General features: G+C 40.0%; 1 protein-coding gene across 2 annotated transcripts in view; it reads right to left on the bottom strand.

The window, feature by feature from the left end:
• Positions 1-19,223, bottom strand: part of Marchf6 (membrane associated ring-CH-type finger 6) — a 66,097-nt gene that overhangs the window by 26,418 nt on the left and 20,456 nt on the right. For both annotated transcript variants that reach the window (XM_004845184.3, XM_087189233.1), the window contains exons 3-14: positions 19,017-19,090; positions 16,188-16,331; positions 13,511-13,583; positions 11,064-11,232; positions 8,726-8,915; positions 7,197-7,258; positions 6,209-6,241; positions 3,310-3,361; positions 2,359-2,417; positions 607-687; positions 286-354; positions 129-203 (exon numbers count right to left, since the gene is read on the bottom strand). In XM_004845184.3, the coding sequence (XP_004845241.1) occupies positions 129-203; positions 286-354; positions 607-687; positions 2,359-2,417; positions 3,310-3,361; positions 6,209-6,241; positions 7,197-7,258; positions 8,726-8,915; positions 11,064-11,232; positions 13,511-13,583; positions 16,188-16,331; positions 19,017-19,090 (1,081 nt within the window). The remainder of the gene's footprint in view (positions 1-128; positions 204-285; positions 355-606; positions 688-2,358; positions 2,418-3,309; positions 3,362-6,208; positions 6,242-7,196; positions 7,259-8,725; positions 8,916-11,063; positions 11,233-13,510; positions 13,584-16,187; positions 16,332-19,016; positions 19,091-19,223) is intronic.

Below are 19,223 nucleotides of genomic sequence, written 5' to 3'. Positions count from 1 at the left end.
TTTTTCAAACATAAGGAACGATAAGCCAATTGGGGAATAAAAATTTTACGAATACTATTTTACAATAAAAGAACCATTTTGATTGAAGATCTTATTTTGTTGGTTAGGATAATGAATGTTCAACTTACCAGGGAACAGATATCCAACCACCAGCCACAAATGAGAGGGAACACTCCGATTTCTACCACCACTAGCAAAGAGACCTTAAGTAAAAATAAAGATCATCAGTATCACCCAAATGTAGGCGACATTGTCTCTAGTTTTGTTAACTTATAATAGAATTACCTTAACAACAATATAGCAGACTCCCAGTAAGCGACGAGATCTATGAAATTTAACAAGAGTCGCCAGGCCCTACACATCTAGTTAAGGAAAAAGTGAACATTTGAGGGTGCAGGGAAGAAGGTAACTAATCAGATTACATTTCTGACAGAAGGTAACTAATCAGATTACATTTCTGACAGACTTTATTTCACATTTTGTCTACACTCACCCTTAGGATTCACCCTAAGAGGACAAGGAGAAAGAAAATAACTTTGTTATTAATGACAACCACACTTTGGAATGAATATTACTGTTCAGTCAAGTTAATTCATTAAAGGATACATGACAAATTATCAGTGTTATTGCTAAAAGTATATACCCAACTATGGTTGTGATTAGGCCTTCAAAATGAGATGCTTGGACCTAAAAAATAAAACATAACAAAACAAAAGTTTACTCAGTACATGGCCTATACCCTAGTTTTATGACTGTACTAAGCAATCCAAATGACTAAACTTGAACCATGCAGGCAACATAAAGCTAGGCAACATAGAACTAGATGACACCTCTGCAGACTGGACTTTCCCATACACAGACTGCATTTATCAGTAACGGATGGAGAAAACATAAAGAAGAACACTTCCCCAAGGAGCCAAACAGCAGAGCGAATGGACTGAGACAAAAGCAGAACCCTATAAAGCAAGCTGGCCTTCTAGTCTGGCTGTAAGGCAGCCTGCTCCGGCCCACAGCCACCGGGTACTGGGTCAACTACATCATTCCCCACCTGTTTAACTTACTCCTGCATTCAAAATCAATTCCTCTTACAGAGGATAAACATTTGGAGAGGACAAACACTGCCATCTGTATGTTTGGCTCCCGAGTTGCAGAGATTAAGTGGCAATTACTTACCAAGGCATTTCTGTGAAACTTTCAAGCTCTTGCTGGCAACTAGCAAGAATCAAAGGGCTCTGCTAATAGTGGATTGTTGGGAGCCTTGCTACATAATTCTAGGGAAAAATCATTTGAGTAGGCCTAGTTCTCCCGCCTACAGGCCAGCTATGGCATTCCAGACATAATTGCATTTTGGCCTCGGGTCACAACTGAGACCTCAAGGATCCCGAGATGCTGTAATCTCCAAGACAAGACCACACCTTTGGGAGACACCCTGGGAGGAACCAAATCTTCATCTGCATAGTTCCTCATTGTTCTTAGATTCCCCCCCCCCCCAGTCTTTTGTTACACCTTGTTTATCCCAATGTGAAGTACTGAACTCTGCATTTCTCTTGTTACATGTTTCCCCCTGTACTGAATAAAAGGTGCTGCAAGCTAGGGGGTCTTTGTCTTTGCTGCCCAGATCGGCAAGGATGAGACCCAAAGCTCAGCTTCTTCTCAGTCTCATTCGTCTACCTTTCCTGTAATTCCCGTGTGCTGCCATGGCTCGAAGGAGACTAGGACTTACTGCAGAGGTTCTGGTAACGTCCCCTTCCCGTTCCCTACAGTGGATGCTTCTGAATATGCTCTCAGGGCGCGCATAAACAAAGTGATCACAAGATCCCAGACAGGCAGCTCTTCCTAAAAGACTTAAGTCTTTCTAGAGCCCCCAGAAAGGAGTTTTAATACATATAAACACCTACCTCTAGAAAAGAATGATAACATGTCAACATTTAAGCAAATTCTTTTAAAAACATGTAGCTATCACTCCAAGACAGCCTATTCCTTTTTTAAAAAATCACCAACACACTGTTCCTTTTCTATATTCACTAAGGGTCACCTGGGGACGGGAAAGAAGGGAACACTCAAGTTCACAAAGTGGGTGGAAAGTCAGCCTGTGGGAAGGAAACTCCTTCAGGCTACCTCAGGCCCGCCCAGTAGGAGGAGAGTGCACTATGGGATTTCACAGCACATTTCTGTTAGCTGGCAATATGATCTATCTTGCTTTAGCAACCGTGAGCATCAGAAAAAAAGAACAAGATCACATTGGGTAACTATTCCTTTGTAGAGGGCAGATTGAGAAATGAATATTGTGAATTACTCAGAAAATATCAACTTCAAGGGTAATTAATCAAAATAAGTTTGTAAAAGTATTATACTCACATGTTCTTCAAATCCCAAACCAACAAGGGAGAAATGACCAATGTGGTAAGGGCAAAATGCTAAAAGGGAGGAAAAAAACTCAATAAAAACTGCAACATCAAAACAATGAACACTCTTCATACAACCTCCCACTAAGAGGAATCAGGGCTTCTTTGGGAAATGGAGGATTCCAGAACTGGGCCAGAAATGTACTGTACTTGGGACATTTTCTCTCAACAGAGAAATACAAAATTATCAAGGCATAACAGGTCTATGTCAAAAGTTCACCAAAACCAGTGTGAAGAGTGTCACCAGCCTCTCTAAGAGAGGACGACATGAGGGCTGGGGGGTAGCTGCTGTAGAGCAGCTGGGTGGACACTGACTGTGACATGGTGTACACAGCAAGTAACCTAAACTCACCAACTAATGGATGGCAAAACGGGGGGGTGGGGGGGCAAAGCCATGAGTATCCAGAGCGAAAGAAACTTAAGATTGACCTTAAAAATGTGTGGGCCTTATTTGGATCTTCATCCAAACAAAACAACTGTAAAATGTCATACAGGAGAAAACTTAGAAATTTAAAATATAATTCAGATAATTTAAATAAATTTTGAAATCTTATGAGATGTAAAGAATGGCATTATAATAAAATGCCCTTAAATTTTTCAGAATAATCATTTTTTTACTCTTTCTGCAAACCTTTCTTGCCAAGTTTTACTTTGTTCTTAATTAAATTTAATTAATTTTTATGGTAAAAGTAATTGAGTAGCATACTAAATTATTAAGGAAGGGGTAACTTAATCACTAAGACAAAAGGCAGAGTGGATGGATTTACTAGGGACTGGCCCACAAACCTGCACGGTATATTCCTTAAAGTTCCTGATTTACAAATAGAGCAAAAGCCTAAAACAAGACTCCTAGAAAGCTGAGCTTCTACTATAGTATCATAAATAAAACCACAAAAACACTTACCAAAAACAAGAATGAAGAGAGTATTTAAAGACACCACCCAGAAGACATGTTCCTAAAAGAAAGATCATTAATAAAACAGTTCATATTCGACGTGTTTAATTGACTACTCTATCATTTACTTATAGCTTAGGTGTTAAAAATAGCTATACTGAAATTTTCTCTGCCTAATTTTGAGATTACGTACTTTTCCTTTTTTACCAGATAGCTCATAAATCCAAGACTAATAAAAGTTCATAATGTTACACGTAGAAGAAACAAAGAAGTCAATTTATAAACATTTTCCTTTGTAGAAATACCCCATCACCCTGGGTAGGTTTTCATGAAGTCAAACAACGCTGAAAGACCCCAGTGGGGCAAACTTGGACATCGCCCCAACTGTGAGGAACACACGTGTGTAAACAGGACAGTGCTGCTTTCAGTGTGCATGTTGTTCTCACAGCTTCAGCAAGGTCACTACTGCCCTCTGGGAAACACTCCCTGGATGTTCTCTGGTCCCAAAGCTGCCTGGGACACCCTGGCTCTCTTTACTCCTGTGTCAGAAGCGCATCCTCCTCACCGGGCCATCTGCCCACCCCCCAGGCACGTCCAGGCTCCAGGCCACAATCCCCACACTGCCCATCAGACCAGCAGGCTGGATGACCCTTCCAGGGGTCAACGCAGTCACACTTTTCCGATCACTCTGCTCAGCTCCCCTCGTCTAACACAAGTCCTACTAGCAGGAAGGGTACTTAGTTTGCCTCAAGAAAAAAAATGACTACTTAACACAGTGCTTCAATTTTTTTCAGCTTCTCCGCCTTAAGAACTCCCAAACTCTCCCAATCTCCAGGATCTTCCCTGTCTTGACCTTTAAGTTACCTTCTCTTAATGTCTTGCTGACAAACTCCCTCCACTGAAGACCTGACCAAGGCCTCTTTGTAACCCTCACGTCCTGGGCACACGTTTGGCACTGAGTCTGTAACACACACCTCTCATCTTCCTGGTTCACATTTTCATTTCTCTCTACTAAATTAAAAACAATCTTTGAGAACAGGACCTCGTTTCACTCACTCACAACAACCCAGTAACTATATCAAACAGCCAGCACTCAGTAAATATTAAATGTGAAGCGATGAAGTCACTCTGCAAATGGTCTTTCCAATCTGAATGAGTTTTGGTCAACAACACTGCCTCAAAGACTTCTACAATTCATTTATGAGACACACAAATCCTCAGGGTTTGCAAACCTCATGAGTCTCACAAAATGAGCTAAGGGGATATAAATGAGTGTGTCACCAAATAACACCTTCTCTTCCGACTGTGATCAAACCCTGACTACAAGCTCACTGATAACTATATTCCCACTGAACTGGGAATGTCACCAGATACATTCTGCAAAGTCCTCACAATGCCAACTTCAACAGCCTCTCAGGCTCCCACCAGCAGCAGCTTGTGAAGAGTCCAGCACTGTGGACAGCGAGGAAGACAGAGGAGATTATTTGAGTCTGTGCTGCATCTCCAGCTCATGCAGCCCCCAAACTCATCCTTCCTCTGGGCTTCCTGCTATACTAGGGCTTCAGTCAGTGGGAACTGTTACTTGTAGCCATGCCTAAGCACTTTTAAAAGCCCAAATAGCAAGCAATTTTGTATTGCACAACCTGAAAATACCATTTCACCTTTAAAGAACAGGTTCTTAAAGTTATCGTATTTATTAATAAGGCACCATTCCTGGGTCAAGAGGGGTGGGCCAGTACACAGAAACCTGAGATCAGACTGCAGCTCTTACTGTGACATGCACGAAGCTGCTTTACTTACACTGCTACAGCTTTACACTGCAAGACTGAGCTTTAAAGATCAAGTTCTTTTAACTACCATTAACTTTGGGCTTTTCTTTAAAAAAATAATCAAATAGCTCATGATAAGTTTAAAATACTTTACCAAAATTTAATACATAAATACTTCCTTCGCATACAAAGTAATCAAAAGTAAGGGCATTTTGACCTTTAGTATACAAAGGAAACACTGAATCTAACATTATTGAATAATTAAGAAAACTACCTCCAGTTCTGTCATTAAAAATAACGAGTTCCCCCTGCCAGGTGTCTGCAGAGGCTGTGTTTCTGCCCCCTCCCAGGACAAGCACTTCTCCCAGCCCCCAACACTGCCAATGCGGGTGGCTGGGAACAGGACCCAGGGCCTGTGCAGACTTGATTCCCTGCTCCACCACAGACCTCCCCAGGCAGCCATGTCAGGCGGTGGGAAGGCAGCGCTGAGTGTCATCCACCGCTGTTGCCCCAGGCGTGGTGCCTGACTCCCTGCCTGAAGCACACCAGACTTTCGAGTTTCATCTGCAATGCCAGGAGCTTGGCCAAGACCCTCCAGGCTTCAGCAGAGGCACTGCTCCATCTAGGATGGGGCAATTCCAGGGCAAGTGGGACCACAGTTTGGGGCATGCAGTGGGCCACAAGAACATTTTAGCAGTCCCTACCAGTAGTGACCCCAGTGGTGGAACAACTGCAATCATGTCCTCCATGTACACTTTGCAAATGGCCCTGGAGGGGGACTGCTGCAGGCTATGGAGTATGGCTCTGCCCCTGGAGGTCACAGGACTTTTCCAGTCCTGACATTCCGGTGTGTAAGGAAAAGCCTAACGGCCACAAAGGAGGCTAGGGGAGCCCTGGTGTGCAGACCATGCTGATTTCCACGTGTCAGTAGCCCTCCCAGTGCAGCCATTTTCTAGAACGGCTCTGTGGAAAACTCCTTCACAAATCCCTAGACTCAACTTTCCCTTGTGCTTGCCAGCTGGTGGGAGCTGATGCCAGCAGACCACTCACTGCCTGGTGTCCTGTGCTTTTCTGTACTCTTTAAATGGTAATTTAAAAGGTATGCTGAATTGAAAATAATAGTAGTTAGTTTTACTTACAAGAAAAACTAGTGATCCATCAAGTCCTAGCATCTAAAAATAAATAACAAGAGGCATTAGTACAAGATGCAACATGATTTTCTACTCTCACAAAAAAGGCTTGTTTTCCTTTCAGTATCTGGTTTTATTTTTGGTGCAGGAAATTGAACCTAAGGCCTTATGCAAACTAGGCAAGCATTCTACCACTGAGCTACACCCTCAGGCCATCATTTTGATATCTTTAACCACAGTTTTAATCCACTACTTTCCAATATTATCATTTTCAGAGTGTAAAAAATTTCTGTTTATGGGGGTTTTATGTTTTGGGTCTGTGTGTGTGTATTCTGAGACAAGGTCTTGCTATGTAGTTCAGGCTGGTCTTGAAGGCAAAGATCTTCCTGTCTTACCATATTCAGCGAGGTCTCCTTTTTTGAGACTGAGCTTCATTCATTGCCAGGCTTGCCTCAAATTCCTGACTCCCTGCCCCAGCCCAGTCAGTTGGGAATACGGGCATGGACCAAGACTGGCTTGAATCTCTTTTTTTTTTGGTACCAGGGATCGAACTCGGGTCCTTGCGCTTGCGCAGCAGGCGGAAAAACCACTGAGCTAAATCCCTGGCCCTGAGTCTCCTTTTATTCCAAATCACACGATTAACAAAGTCTTAATAAATTCCACCTTGGGTTTTAATGCTTATATTAAAGACCCAGTCAACAGAACTATTTTTTTTGTGAACTAAAGTGTGAAAATACTTCTTAAATTTAAATCATTATTTAGTTTTTCAAAGTCAATATTTTCAAGTGAAACACTACCTAAATGAAGCACAGTTTGTATTAAAGGCCAGACAACAGAAAAACAGCCATGAGTGTGATTATTTTTTAATCACAAACAGTATATCATTTAATTTTCTGTAGAAATTAAATTCTGAGAACTATTTTCATCAAATGTAACTATAAAAGTAATGTATACATCTAAAGATGCCCAATTTTAACATGTAATTCAGGATACTCACTCGTTCCCATGTAAGCTCTTCTGCAGCTCGGTCCCATTCCAGAGCATTCCAATTCATGTCATCTGGAGGTGTAATTGCACAATAAAGATTACTGATGGAAACTGAATTATAATAATAAAATGTACTCTTAATTAATAGACTGGTGAGAAGCTAGGCCATATTTAAAATTTTCCTACAATGAGTATTTGCTTGCTAGGCAATAAATCCTACAGATAAATACAAACCTAAAAATAAACAAAACATATAAAGTACAGTGATCCTACACTGTGGTGAGTGCTAGAAGAGAAAGATGTAAGGTTACGTGAAGAATTCAATAGCTCTGGGTCAGACATGAATCTGGTGGATCTGAGAAGACAGAAATCAGGGGACTAGAACGTTCTGGGTGATGAGGGACAGCGGAAGATAAAGTATGAAAGGCAGACAGGGATCCCATCATGTAAGGAACCTGGCCTTTGGCTTTCATTTTATTTTTAGTACAGTGGAAAAAGCACTGAAAAATGTAAAGGGAGGAGAGTAATGTGAACCGTATGGGGCAAGAATGGAAAGAGAACAACTGGTCGCAGCAAGACATGATGAGGACCTGACAAGAGGGCGGCAGCAGCCAGTGGTGCTCTGGGTCCTAAAAGCTTCCCTCCAGAGGCGATGGCTCCCACTACACCGCTTACTTCTTTGCACCCTCCAGGTCTCAGATCAAAAGCTACTCATGCAAGCTTCCCAGGAAGTCTAATTTAAAATTATGTCTCTCCTCAGAAGCATCTCCACAGTGAGCTGTGCAACACACCAGAATGGGTATTTCCTACTTCTTCCACAGCCCAGAAAGCCCACAGAGGCAGGGCCAGGTGTTTTGGCCACAGATACATAGGCAGCGTGTAACGGAGTCCTTGGCACGAGGGGACATGCAGACACCAGCTATGTCAATGGACCCTGAGACAACGCTGCTTTTCACAGGTAAACTGTGGTGGCAGAAGAGAGAAAAGGCATCGTGCTACTGAGGGCTGACTGGCAGATCCACCTTGGATCTTAGCTCATATTCTAGCATTTACACTGCTAGAAAAATGAAAAATTGGTTGCTTTAAGTGGCACCCCACCCACAGTATATATTTCAAGAATTCCTTTTCAGTACCAGGGATTGAACTCAGGACCTTGCACTTGGGAGGCAGGCACAGTGCCACTGAGCTACATCCCCAGCAGCTGTAAAAGTTGTACTAACTCAATGGAGACAGAAAGACAGAAGCAAGTGAGTAAGGTAAATCTGTATCAAACTCCCTAAAAAACAGGATCTATTCCAACTTAAATAATTTCCTCCTACCCATTCTACAAATGGAGCAAAGGAGGACTGTTAAGACACAAACTGTTCCTGCTTCATAGAAAAAAATGTACGCGTATGTATAGCCAGAAATGCCAGTTTGCTAAAATAAAGTAAAAATGGTACACAACTTTAAAACCCTAAAATTTGAGAACTCCAGTAGTCCTTTTCTCCTCAATGCAACTGCAAGCGGACTCAGGGACTGGAAAAAAATAGCCATTACCCTGGGCTCCATTATTAGCATCTGCTGCGTCTTCCACGCCCGCGTCATCTTCCTCCTCATTGTCTTCCTCTTCCTCCTCTGCCTGGTCATCCTGTGCATCCGGGTTTTCTCCAACCACTGCATTCTCAGCTGGTGGGTTGGCAGGCTGTTCAGCAGCAGCATTTTCTGCACCATTTCCTCCTGCTGGAGCCTAAAGTGAGAAGAGCTAAAAATTTAGCTAACTTGCCTCAGTTTTACACTGTTTCCAAATCACACTCTACTTGCTAGCAAAACAAAACTAGTAAACACAAACTCTACTAAGATGGTGCAATAAACTTCTTTCAGAGTCATCTTTCTTATCTTCAAAGTCATCTTTTTCACATGTATCTGATTTGAGATCAACTTGGTATGTAAGTGCCTAAGCTCCCTTTACAGTGCATTCATTCAGTTTCAAATAGGGATGAAGATTTCACAAAGCATTACAGAAAGTGGGTCTACAAATGTGGCTACCTTTAACACTGCATTTTGTAACTGTCTTCTTTACAAGACACCTCTTGTTTCTGTTCCCCCCTCCATATCAGGAATGGAGCTCAGGACCTGTGCTTGCCAGGCAGGTGCAGCACCACTGAGCTAAACCCCCAGCCCACCTCTTGTTTTCATTGACTAACTTATGATGGGATGAAAACATATTTTTGAAAAAATTATTTATACATATATAAAATGCATTCCTCTACTGTCATTTCAACACTTAAAATGGCTTCTTGCTTCTGCTTTATCAGTCCCCAAATGCACACTCCTCTGGCTCTACCTGAATTCTGCTACCTACCTAATGCAAAGACACAACTGTCATTGAGTTAAAACACAGAACCATGGATTTAATGAGGATTTTTTTTTTTTTTGGTACCAGGGATCAAGCTCAGGACCTTGTGCTTGTGAGGCAGGCAGTGGCACCACTGAGCTAAATCCCCAGCCCTTTAATGAGTATATTAATGTTTATAAATGAGACACAATGATAAAAGTATTAATCTTGGATGAGAATGGTGCCATTTTTTATAGCCTATTGTCTATGTATGCTTTTTAAAGAAGTTGAATTCTGTAGAGAAAAAGAAATCAGATTTTGATGAAATCAATCTGCATACTGAAAAAGGAGAAAGTCCTCAAAACAAAAATTAAATTATCATTACTTTTTTTGTTGTTCCTGTTTTGGGGGTTTTTTGGTTTTGTTTTTGGTACCAGGGATCGAACTCAGGTCCTTGCGCTTTTGAAGCAGGTGCTGGAACCACTGAGCTAAATCCCCAGCCAAAAAAATCAGGTTCTTTTTTTTTATATTTTTATTTTTTATTATCATTACTTTATGGCCAGTTTTCTCATAATAAAATTTTATAAAGTGCAAACAGTTTTCATTTTTCATTAAGTAACTAATTTGTGGCATTTTCAATACCGTAAGTTCTCAGGAGGCAAGATACCAAAAGTTATTTTACCTTCCTCCTCTTCTCAATGACTCTAGCAAATTCCCAGCATCTAAGCACAGCATCACAAAAAACAAAACCAAACAAAAACTACAAGACTGGTATCCAATTTTTCTACTTTTGTCATATTTCTACTTGATAGGAAAGACAAAATGATAAAGAAGTGGTATATCCTTCTTAAATGTTGAAAAGCATGTGAAAAACTTAACTAGGAAATTGTACATCTTCCAAGCTCATGTTTAGCAGTTCACCCAAGCAAAGAGAATGGAAGAGCATTTTGATATGCTCTCTAATACTGTTCCTGATCTAGCAAGAAATTAAGAGGCAAAGTCACAAAAGCACTCCTAGATTTTTCACATTTGTCTTAATCTTCTCCCAAAGCTTTGCACTATCCTCCTTTAAAATGGCAAAAGACCCAGCAATCAGGTTGGGCAGGAAGACTGCAAATTTGAGACCAGCCTTGGCATTTTACTTTGTTTGTTTTTTGGTACTGGGGATCGAACTCGGGACCTCGCACTTGCGTGGCAGGTGGCGCAACCACTGAGCTATATCCCCTGCCCTAAGCCTTGGCATTTTAGAGATCCTGTCTCAAAATTAAAAAAACAGTCTGGGGATGTGGGTCACTGCAAAGGCGCTAGGTTCAATTCCCACCACTGTAGGGGTTTAAAAAAAAGGGGACAAACGGCCAGGGATTTAGCTCAGTGGTTCCGGCACCTGCCTCGAAAGCGAAAGGTCCCAAGTTCGATCCCCAGTACCAAAAACAAAACAAAACAAAATGAAAAGGGACAAGAATATTTTCTAAGTATGTGTCAAGGGTTTAGACCTTAGAGGATGACAATAATTTTCACATCCTACCTAAGCAAATCAGATTTCAGAGCTAGCGGTGTTACCTCATTCTGGTGGTGCCCCGCAGCATTGAAGGGCGGTGCAACGTGGTCCAACCAGATCGGGGCTCCCCCATGGACTATCTGTTCTCGCAGCCACACCAGGCTGATGAACGCACACAGTGTGCATGTCACCACGAAACAGCCCTGCAAACAATCCGCCAACAAGTTTTCCCTGTTTAAACAAACAAAATACGGATAATGGCTCCAAGAACACTCGTAAAAATAGCCAGAAAAACAAATCATAATTTTGGGGAGAAAATCAGTTTCTCCATAAGAATGACTGTATTAAGTAAGCATAAAGTAACATCAGCACTACACGCAATTAACTATCCACAGCCTGTCCCTTAATACGGGCAAAGAGCAGGAAGGCAGCAAGTAAAAATGCAGTCAAACACTTGACAAAGACCAAGCAGCAAGTTTATAACATTTACTAAATTAAAGGTGAGTAACTCTCTGGTGCTTCCTAAGAATTTCCTTATCCTTCTTTACACATAAGTTTTTTAATGTACTCAGAAAAAGAAAAAAAAATGTACTCAGCTGGAACCTAAGTCCACACAAATCAAGAGAATCATCAAATCAGAAAAGAGTGAAGCTCCTCTGAACACAGGCCTATGACATTGTAAAGTAATAAAGGCTCAAAGATGTTCAATATGTATGTGTAAGACGAAATCTACAACATATTTTAGAGAACATTTTCACTTAGAAAGCAAAGAGTTTCGATGCTAACTGCAAATATAACCAAAGTATATTAGTTTCTTGATAAATCCAATAGAGGTAAAGTATGGTTCTTTTAGCAATCACACATGAAAATGCATGGGATGTTGTAATGTGGAAGAGCCCTTTGTTCTTTTCTTCCCGAAAGAAGATGTTTATCTTTCCCTGTACATGCTGGGATTTCAAAATAGATTAACTCAAAAATCTTCTTAGGTTTTGAAATACACTGGTTTTTTTGGTACCTGGGATTAAACTCGGGTCCTTGCGCTTGCGCAGCAGGTGGCAAAACCACTGAGCTAAATCCCCGGCCCTTGAAATACACTATTTTTTGTTTGTTTGTTTTTGTTTTTTGGTACCAGGGATCAAACTTGGGACCTTGCGCTTGCGTGGCAGGTGGCAGAATCACTGAGCTAAATCCCCGGCCCGAAATACACTATTTTTATGGAATGACTTTTCACTCCATGGAAAAGATGAGGAAGGGTCAACCTGGATGATCTCTGCCCAGCAGCTGTAACTTTGAACTGAACTGGTGTGGTCTCTGCATTAAAAGAGGAATCGTAACCACTCATTCCTAAGGAGCGTTCCAGACAACAAAATTTTGATGTGTTGGGATTAAAATAAGTCCTATTCTCCCTTGTCATTAGCAATAAGAAAAATTAGCTCAATTAGCTGCTTTTTGGACATCTTAAATGGTAACAAACTCCACAGTCCTTTTCTCTATGCCCTCAGCTGGGCTGGTTTTGCATACTGCCTGGATCAGACCTGATGTCAAGTTCCACAGCCTAGACAGACAGGGCTCGTGAGCTTCCCCCTCACCCTGAGGATGCTACCTGCGAGCACCATGGAAAGAGGGCTCCAATCAGCCTGGTGCGAGACGAGAGGCAGGGGAGAACGAAGGTACCTCAGTCAGGACCACTTGAATGACCGACTGGGCTCCACAAAGACACACATGAGTGACCAGGCAAGTTTAACAGATGAACAGCTCAGCCCAGCCTGGCCCAAACTTCAGAGCTCAAGAATTACAAGAAAATACAGTGGTGTTTGTGTGAAGCCACTAAGTTTCAGGCGGTTTGTTTTGTAAAAACAGATTAACACAGTATGCCTAGAGGTGACTCAAAGAACTGAGGTATAAAATGTATAGCAACTGTTAAGATATAAAGGAAATTCAAAAGTAAATTTTCAGAAAAAAAAGATGTATTCTATAAGGAAAATGAAACACTACTCAGGAAAAATAATTAATCCATGTTTTTTAATTTCTTTTGACCATCCCCACTAGGCCTCTAGCAGTCCTTTCCTGTCTAGGAGTAGCTAATGAAGGCGATTCAGGTGGCCCCTCAGCCAATCAGCTCAGAGGAAAGGGGAGGCAGACAACACAGGGCAAGCAACAATGCTTTAACATCAAAATGTAGTAAAACAACTACAGTGAGCAAGGTTTCAGCATGTGTATTCTTATAGCCTCAAAAAATATTTTCAAATTAATCTCAGCATATGAACCTAATAGTGCATACCTCAAACTTCATTATAGCCTATTTAACAAGTCATCCTGCCATTACAAAAAAGTTCCTTAAAACTTTATTTTAAAAGAAAAAAATACATATTATTAGCTACTTCTGCTATCCTACATGTAACTGTTAGGATAAGAAACATCAATTATTGTCCTTGGAACAAGACAAAGAATTTTCAAATACTAAACATGCGAAGCATCATTTCCACTGTCACTCAGATTCAATACTCACGTGGACAGCATGTCTAGTGGCAGTGTCAGTAGTGAGCTCACGGAGCCGGTAAACAAGCACTTGTAGATGCGGCCTATCAGAAAGGGCATGACACACAGTCACAACCAGCATTGTCAACTCAGTCCCTCAAGAAAGCAGCAGTAAAACCATGACGCTCATGGAAATCAGTGTTTTAAACCTGAGTCTCAGAACACTACATTTTTACATTGTCAAGCATAAAAACAGCAAAGAGAAATCCTGCACAACACTGTTTAGTGTTCATATTCTCTCTAGACTTGTTTGTATTGAATGCATACTCACTGTTTTTCTGTGTATATCTAAAGAATTTATGCAAATAAAACAAGCAACTTTTTTCTCATTTCTATCTTCCCCTCCCAATTTCTCCCAATATTTTCATCTGAAATTTTAGTTTCAGTCTATCATCTAAAATCTCTTAATTATTATTATAGGTTAACAATCATTGAGTTTAGTCGTAAAGCTGTGAATTTCTGTGAATGTCACACCTTTCTCTGATTCTCTGCTCATTTAGTAAAGTGTATTTTCAGTTTCATAAAAAGTTCATAAAGTAGTGAACTTTCTGAATTCTTATGACAAACCAAATGTCTGTATTTTGTTCTTTCATCTGGAGATAATTTTCAGGAGAGGAAGTAGTTTCAAAACTGCTGTCAAAATCGGACATAGTGGCACACACCCATAATTCTAGCTGTTAGGGAGGCTAAGGCAGGAAGATTATAAGTTCAAGGCCAGCCTGGACAACTTTGTGAGACCTGTTTCAAAATTTTAAAACAATATTTTTTGTTTTCTTTTTTGAAAGAAGATCTTGCCATGTAGCCCTTAAATTCAGGATCTTCCTGACAGCCTCCCAACTGCTGGAATTACAGGCATTTGCCACCACACCCACCTAAAATAAAAAATGTATCTTTTAAACAGGGCTGGGGATGTAGTTCAGTAGTACAGCACACTTGATTTTGATCCTCAATACTGTTTTGTTTTTTTACAGTCAAATCTGGAAGTCTCCCATGTCTTCAAACACTCAGCATTGCTGATCTGAAGTCTAAGGCAAATCTTTGTACTTTGTGGAACAGTTGGAAGAATACTGTTGCTATCTATAACTCAATCACCACCACCTCTCTACCTAGCTCTGGAAAAGTTGGAATTATGTTTAGATTTGTGAATCTTTTCCCCTTATTGTGATCAGCTTTCCCTTTCAACATAAAAGATACCATTTCCTCACCTGCATTCTCTCTCTTCCCTTAAAAAAAACCACTTACCACACAGTTACTGAAACAACTGGATCTAGGCTTCATCTCTCCATTTGGTTTTCTCATTCTTAGAACCACTTCTCCCTTTGAATGACATCCTATGTGAGCTCCTTAGTCCGGTCTTCTAGCTCATTAATTAACCCAACAATAACTATTCTGCTATTCAGTGTATTTCCCCAGATTTTCATTCTAGAAGTGATCAAGAAAACTTTACTTAAGGAGTTAGGAGAATATTAATTATATTTTTTAAATCTTTCTTGTTTTTAGCTCCAAGCAATCATATCCATATACTCGGAAACTATACACTATCTATTCCTCAAAATCTTTAAGAAAAACAAAAGAACAAAGGATCACCCAAGATGGCAGGTTAGTATATCAACTCCCAAAGATCCTCTGTATCTGAATGTTAAGCCTTCCAATTATTCAGAACCATTAGATCTGTATGTTTTTATCATCATAAAAAGAGATGGAAGTTCAAAGAAATCCCCAAAAAATCTCTCTGTTGGAGACTCTGAAAACTCTGATCTTAAGAAATAAAATCAGTTTCTTCTAATTATGGTTTGATTTTGCTTTCTTAATTCTTTCATGAACTTTCATTACTAGTCTCTGTGTGCTGTATTTTTCCTTTTCCACATTTGTTAAAAGAAGCATCTCACTCTTGGGATATGGCTCAGTGGGAGAGCACGTGCTTAATTAACATGCACAAGGCCCTGGGTTCAATCTCCATCACAAAGAAAATCCCAAAGTCATTCTTAGTTCAGAAGAATGTGAAGCTCTCCCAATATACAAGATGTGATCAAAATGTATGGTGAATCCTTAAAAAATTATTAAAGTAAAAGACACATTGGCATTAACCCTGCTTACATTACTTCCCGTTGTTCTGAACACACTTAATCCCATCATTCTTGCCACTTTCTGAAGCAGTTCTGGAAGTCCTCTTTCCTGAGTGTCTTTATGAGACGTGATCAAAACACAGTAAGTGCTGCTGCTATTACTCAACAGAAAGGCAGCTCATAAAAACATTACAATGCATCCTCCTCCACCTTAGTCTCCAGATCTGGCACTGTGCACCCTCTGGCTCTTCCCCAAAGTCAAATGTCCATGAAAGGTAAATGTTTTGCATCAGTTCAGGACACTGAGGCAGCCATGGCACTGCAACTAAAGACATGAGAGAGGACTCCAGAGCTGCTGCAGAAAGTGGCAAGAATGATGAGAAAGTGTGTTTGCAGCAAGGGAGAGGATTCTGAGGGAGATTAAGGGAAATGTAATTTTTACTGTAATAATTTTTAAAAATTTAAACATTCACCATATTTTTCAACCATACCTCCTATAACATTACAATAATAAATGAGGTAATATTTCTTGAAATAGTTATACAATATTTAAACAACTGCAAAAGAAACATGAATACTCACATGCTGTAAGAGGAACAACTCCCAACCATGCAAAGGCCACAAGCGTATAATGAAACCAGTATCGTATTGCAGTGCCAATACTTGTAACCAGTCCAGCAAATATGTCTTGGATTGGAAGCCGTGAAGGCATATCTGGGGAATAAACTAGAAACAAACAAAAAAATTTCATGAAGATTTGAAAATGGCTTAATTCATACTACAAAATAAACATGTACAGCCACCTTAACGTTCAATGTAAGTATTGTAATTGAGTATTTTTCCTGTAAAAAAAGAAGTAAATCAAATAGTTGTAACACATTTACCCAGAAGTCATTTACGAAGCAATCACATTTAAAATGTGAAGGAAAAAAAAGGCCTCTGAGTAAGAAAAAGTATTCAGAAGAATTTCACATCCTTTGCTTATAACCATGAACCTCATGGAAATCAGTGTCCATGTTTTAGCACTCAAACAATATAACAATCTGGTTTCCTAAGCTATTCAAGATCCGGTAAAGGAAGCAGCAGCAAAAAATGAAGCTGATGGCACATGACCAAGAAAGAACTCCCACACAGGAACTCTGGACGGTGCTCAAAGAGCACAGTGACCAGCAGCGGGACCACTCCAAGTGCCAGCTGCAGCCCGCTGTTGTCTGCCAGCCAGCCCTTCCCGCACCTGTAATACTGTACTTAAAATGCCCCCCACCCTAGCACCGTAATAGAGATCAAACTCAGGACCTTGTGCTTGCCAGGCAGGCTTCAGCTCTACTTCTCTGCAAAATGTGCTTCAACAAACTCAGAGAAAAGTTAAATTTTGCTACAGTTTAGAAAAACATCACTTTAAGATGGTTCTAATAAAAGCCACTGCTTATTTAAAAACTCCACTAAAGCTGAAACAGACAGAACTATAGGAGGAACATTTTTCCTATGAGGCCAGATAAGGAATTATGATACCTAAGGTTTCCAAATCAATCATCTATGATTTGTAAGAACATTGTCACAAAGCTGTTCACACATATATTATGGAATAAACAACAAATGGCAACTTCTTATAATACAGCCACTTAGATCAATGACTTCAGTAAGACATTCTGTATAAAAAGCAAATCTTTAAAACCAGTCATGAGCTTTTTGAGAAAAGGGAAACAGCATATGTACGTCAAATGAACACTAATGTGTATAAAATAAGTTTCTACTGGCCTCAAAGTAAAAGCCTACATTATTTCCTATCAATCAAATTTCATGAAGGGCTGAAGATGTTGCTCAGAGGTGCAGCACCTGCCTCGCAAGTGCTAGGTCCTGAGTTCAATCCCTGGTACCAGGAAAAAAAAAAAAAGAAAACTTTATGAAAACATTGAATGATTTAGTCCTAGTTTGTTATAAATTTTAAGCTGTACAGCTTTTATGCATTACAGAAAATCAAAAACTATAACAGATTTGACATTATTTTGATGGCAATGGATAAAGTTCTAAGAGTGAAAATGTACTAACTTTAATCATTTACACTTGTCAAAATACAAAGTAAAGGGTAGGGGATTTCGTTCTGTGGCACCGTGCCTGCCTCAAAAGTGTAATGTCCTGAGTTTACTCCCCAGTACCATAAAAAAAAAAAAGCAAAGTAAAACTAACAGTAACCTATAGCATTTATACTGAGCAGAACAAGAGGCTTTAAACAGAAAATAAATAAATGCTAGGCCTCGTGGTGCACACCTGTAACCCCAGCACCTGCGGAGGCGGAGGCAGGAAGATTCCAAGTTTGAGCCAAGCCTGAGGAAATTAAAAAATAAAAACGACTGGGGATGTAGTAGCTCAGTGAGAAGTTTCTGGGTTCAACCCCCAGTACAGCATTAAATAAACAAATAAATAAATAATAATAAGGCTGAGGATGTAGTTCAGCTCTAGACTTCCCACATATATGTTATGGTCCTGGGTTCAATGCCCAGTACTGCTTGCTTTAATTTAAAATTCTGTCTTTATTACTATTATTCTAATGTGTACAATTTAATCTCAAAAGACAGTCCAAATCTGAACAGTGCTTTAATAAAATCAAGGCAAGGCATTACTATTACTTTTTCTAGCAGATAATGGTATTACAGTCACTTTTTTTCAAAAAAAAACCCTTACGAGGTGGATGTGGTGGTGCACACCTATAATTCCAGCACTTGGGAGGCTGAGGCAGGAGGATCACTGCAAGTTTGGGGCTAGCCTGGGTTACACAGTGAGTTCAAGGCTAGCCTGAACTACACAGCGAGACTTTGCCTCAAAATACCAAAAAAGAACCCTCACATGCTGGATAATGTACACATGAAATTATATAGGCCAGGCATGATAGGTCACATCTGTTATCCCAGACTTCAAAGTTTGAGGCAGAAGGACTGCCACGAGTTTGAGGCCAGCCTCTGCTACATTAAGTTCAAGGCCAGCCTGAACCATATACTGAGACTTGTTTCCAAAAAAACAAAATAAAAAAAAGAAATTATAAATAAAATGATTTTTTAAAGGACAGACCAAGAAAAGGTGGGAGGGGGTGGAGAAGAATGAGAGCAAAGATAAAATGAGATAGGCCAGGGGTGAAAAACCAAGTGACACTGAGTGATGGGTACATCATGTGGACTTGCCTTGTACATCTGAACATGTCTATAATTAAAAGGGAAGAAAGAAATAGGGAGGAATTTATAAAACTTATATGTGTGTGTTAAAAAATAACAGTACTCAAAAATATTTTCCTAAATGGAAGAGCATTTTCTATTATTATCAAAGACAATAAAACTGAAAATTGCTTTAAAATCACTTAAACACCTTTTATTGCTGGTAATGACCAAAACACCATAATGAAAACGTGAAAAAACTTACTTGGTGTAAAAGCAAATCTGTGCTTGCATAATTCACAGTATTCTTTTCGACTGTGTTTCAGCCACTGAACTAAGCTGTAATCACAAACACATTCATAAACACAGTATTTACAGAGAGACAGTAAGCTTTCATTGAAAACTAATGTTCTGCTTTGATTAAAATCCGATGTATCACAGAGCTTTTACAATTTTTACTATTTCAAATTTA

This window comes from Heterocephalus glaber, unplaced genomic scaffold, assembly GCF_053883595.1.
Source record: "Heterocephalus glaber isolate CG9 unplaced genomic scaffold, H.glaber_assembly_v1.0 deba00001538, whole genome shotgun sequence".
Taxonomy (NCBI): domain Eukaryota; kingdom Metazoa; phylum Chordata; class Mammalia; order Rodentia; family Bathyergidae; genus Heterocephalus; species Heterocephalus glaber.
This window is presented reverse-complemented; position numbering and strand designations above follow the sequence as displayed.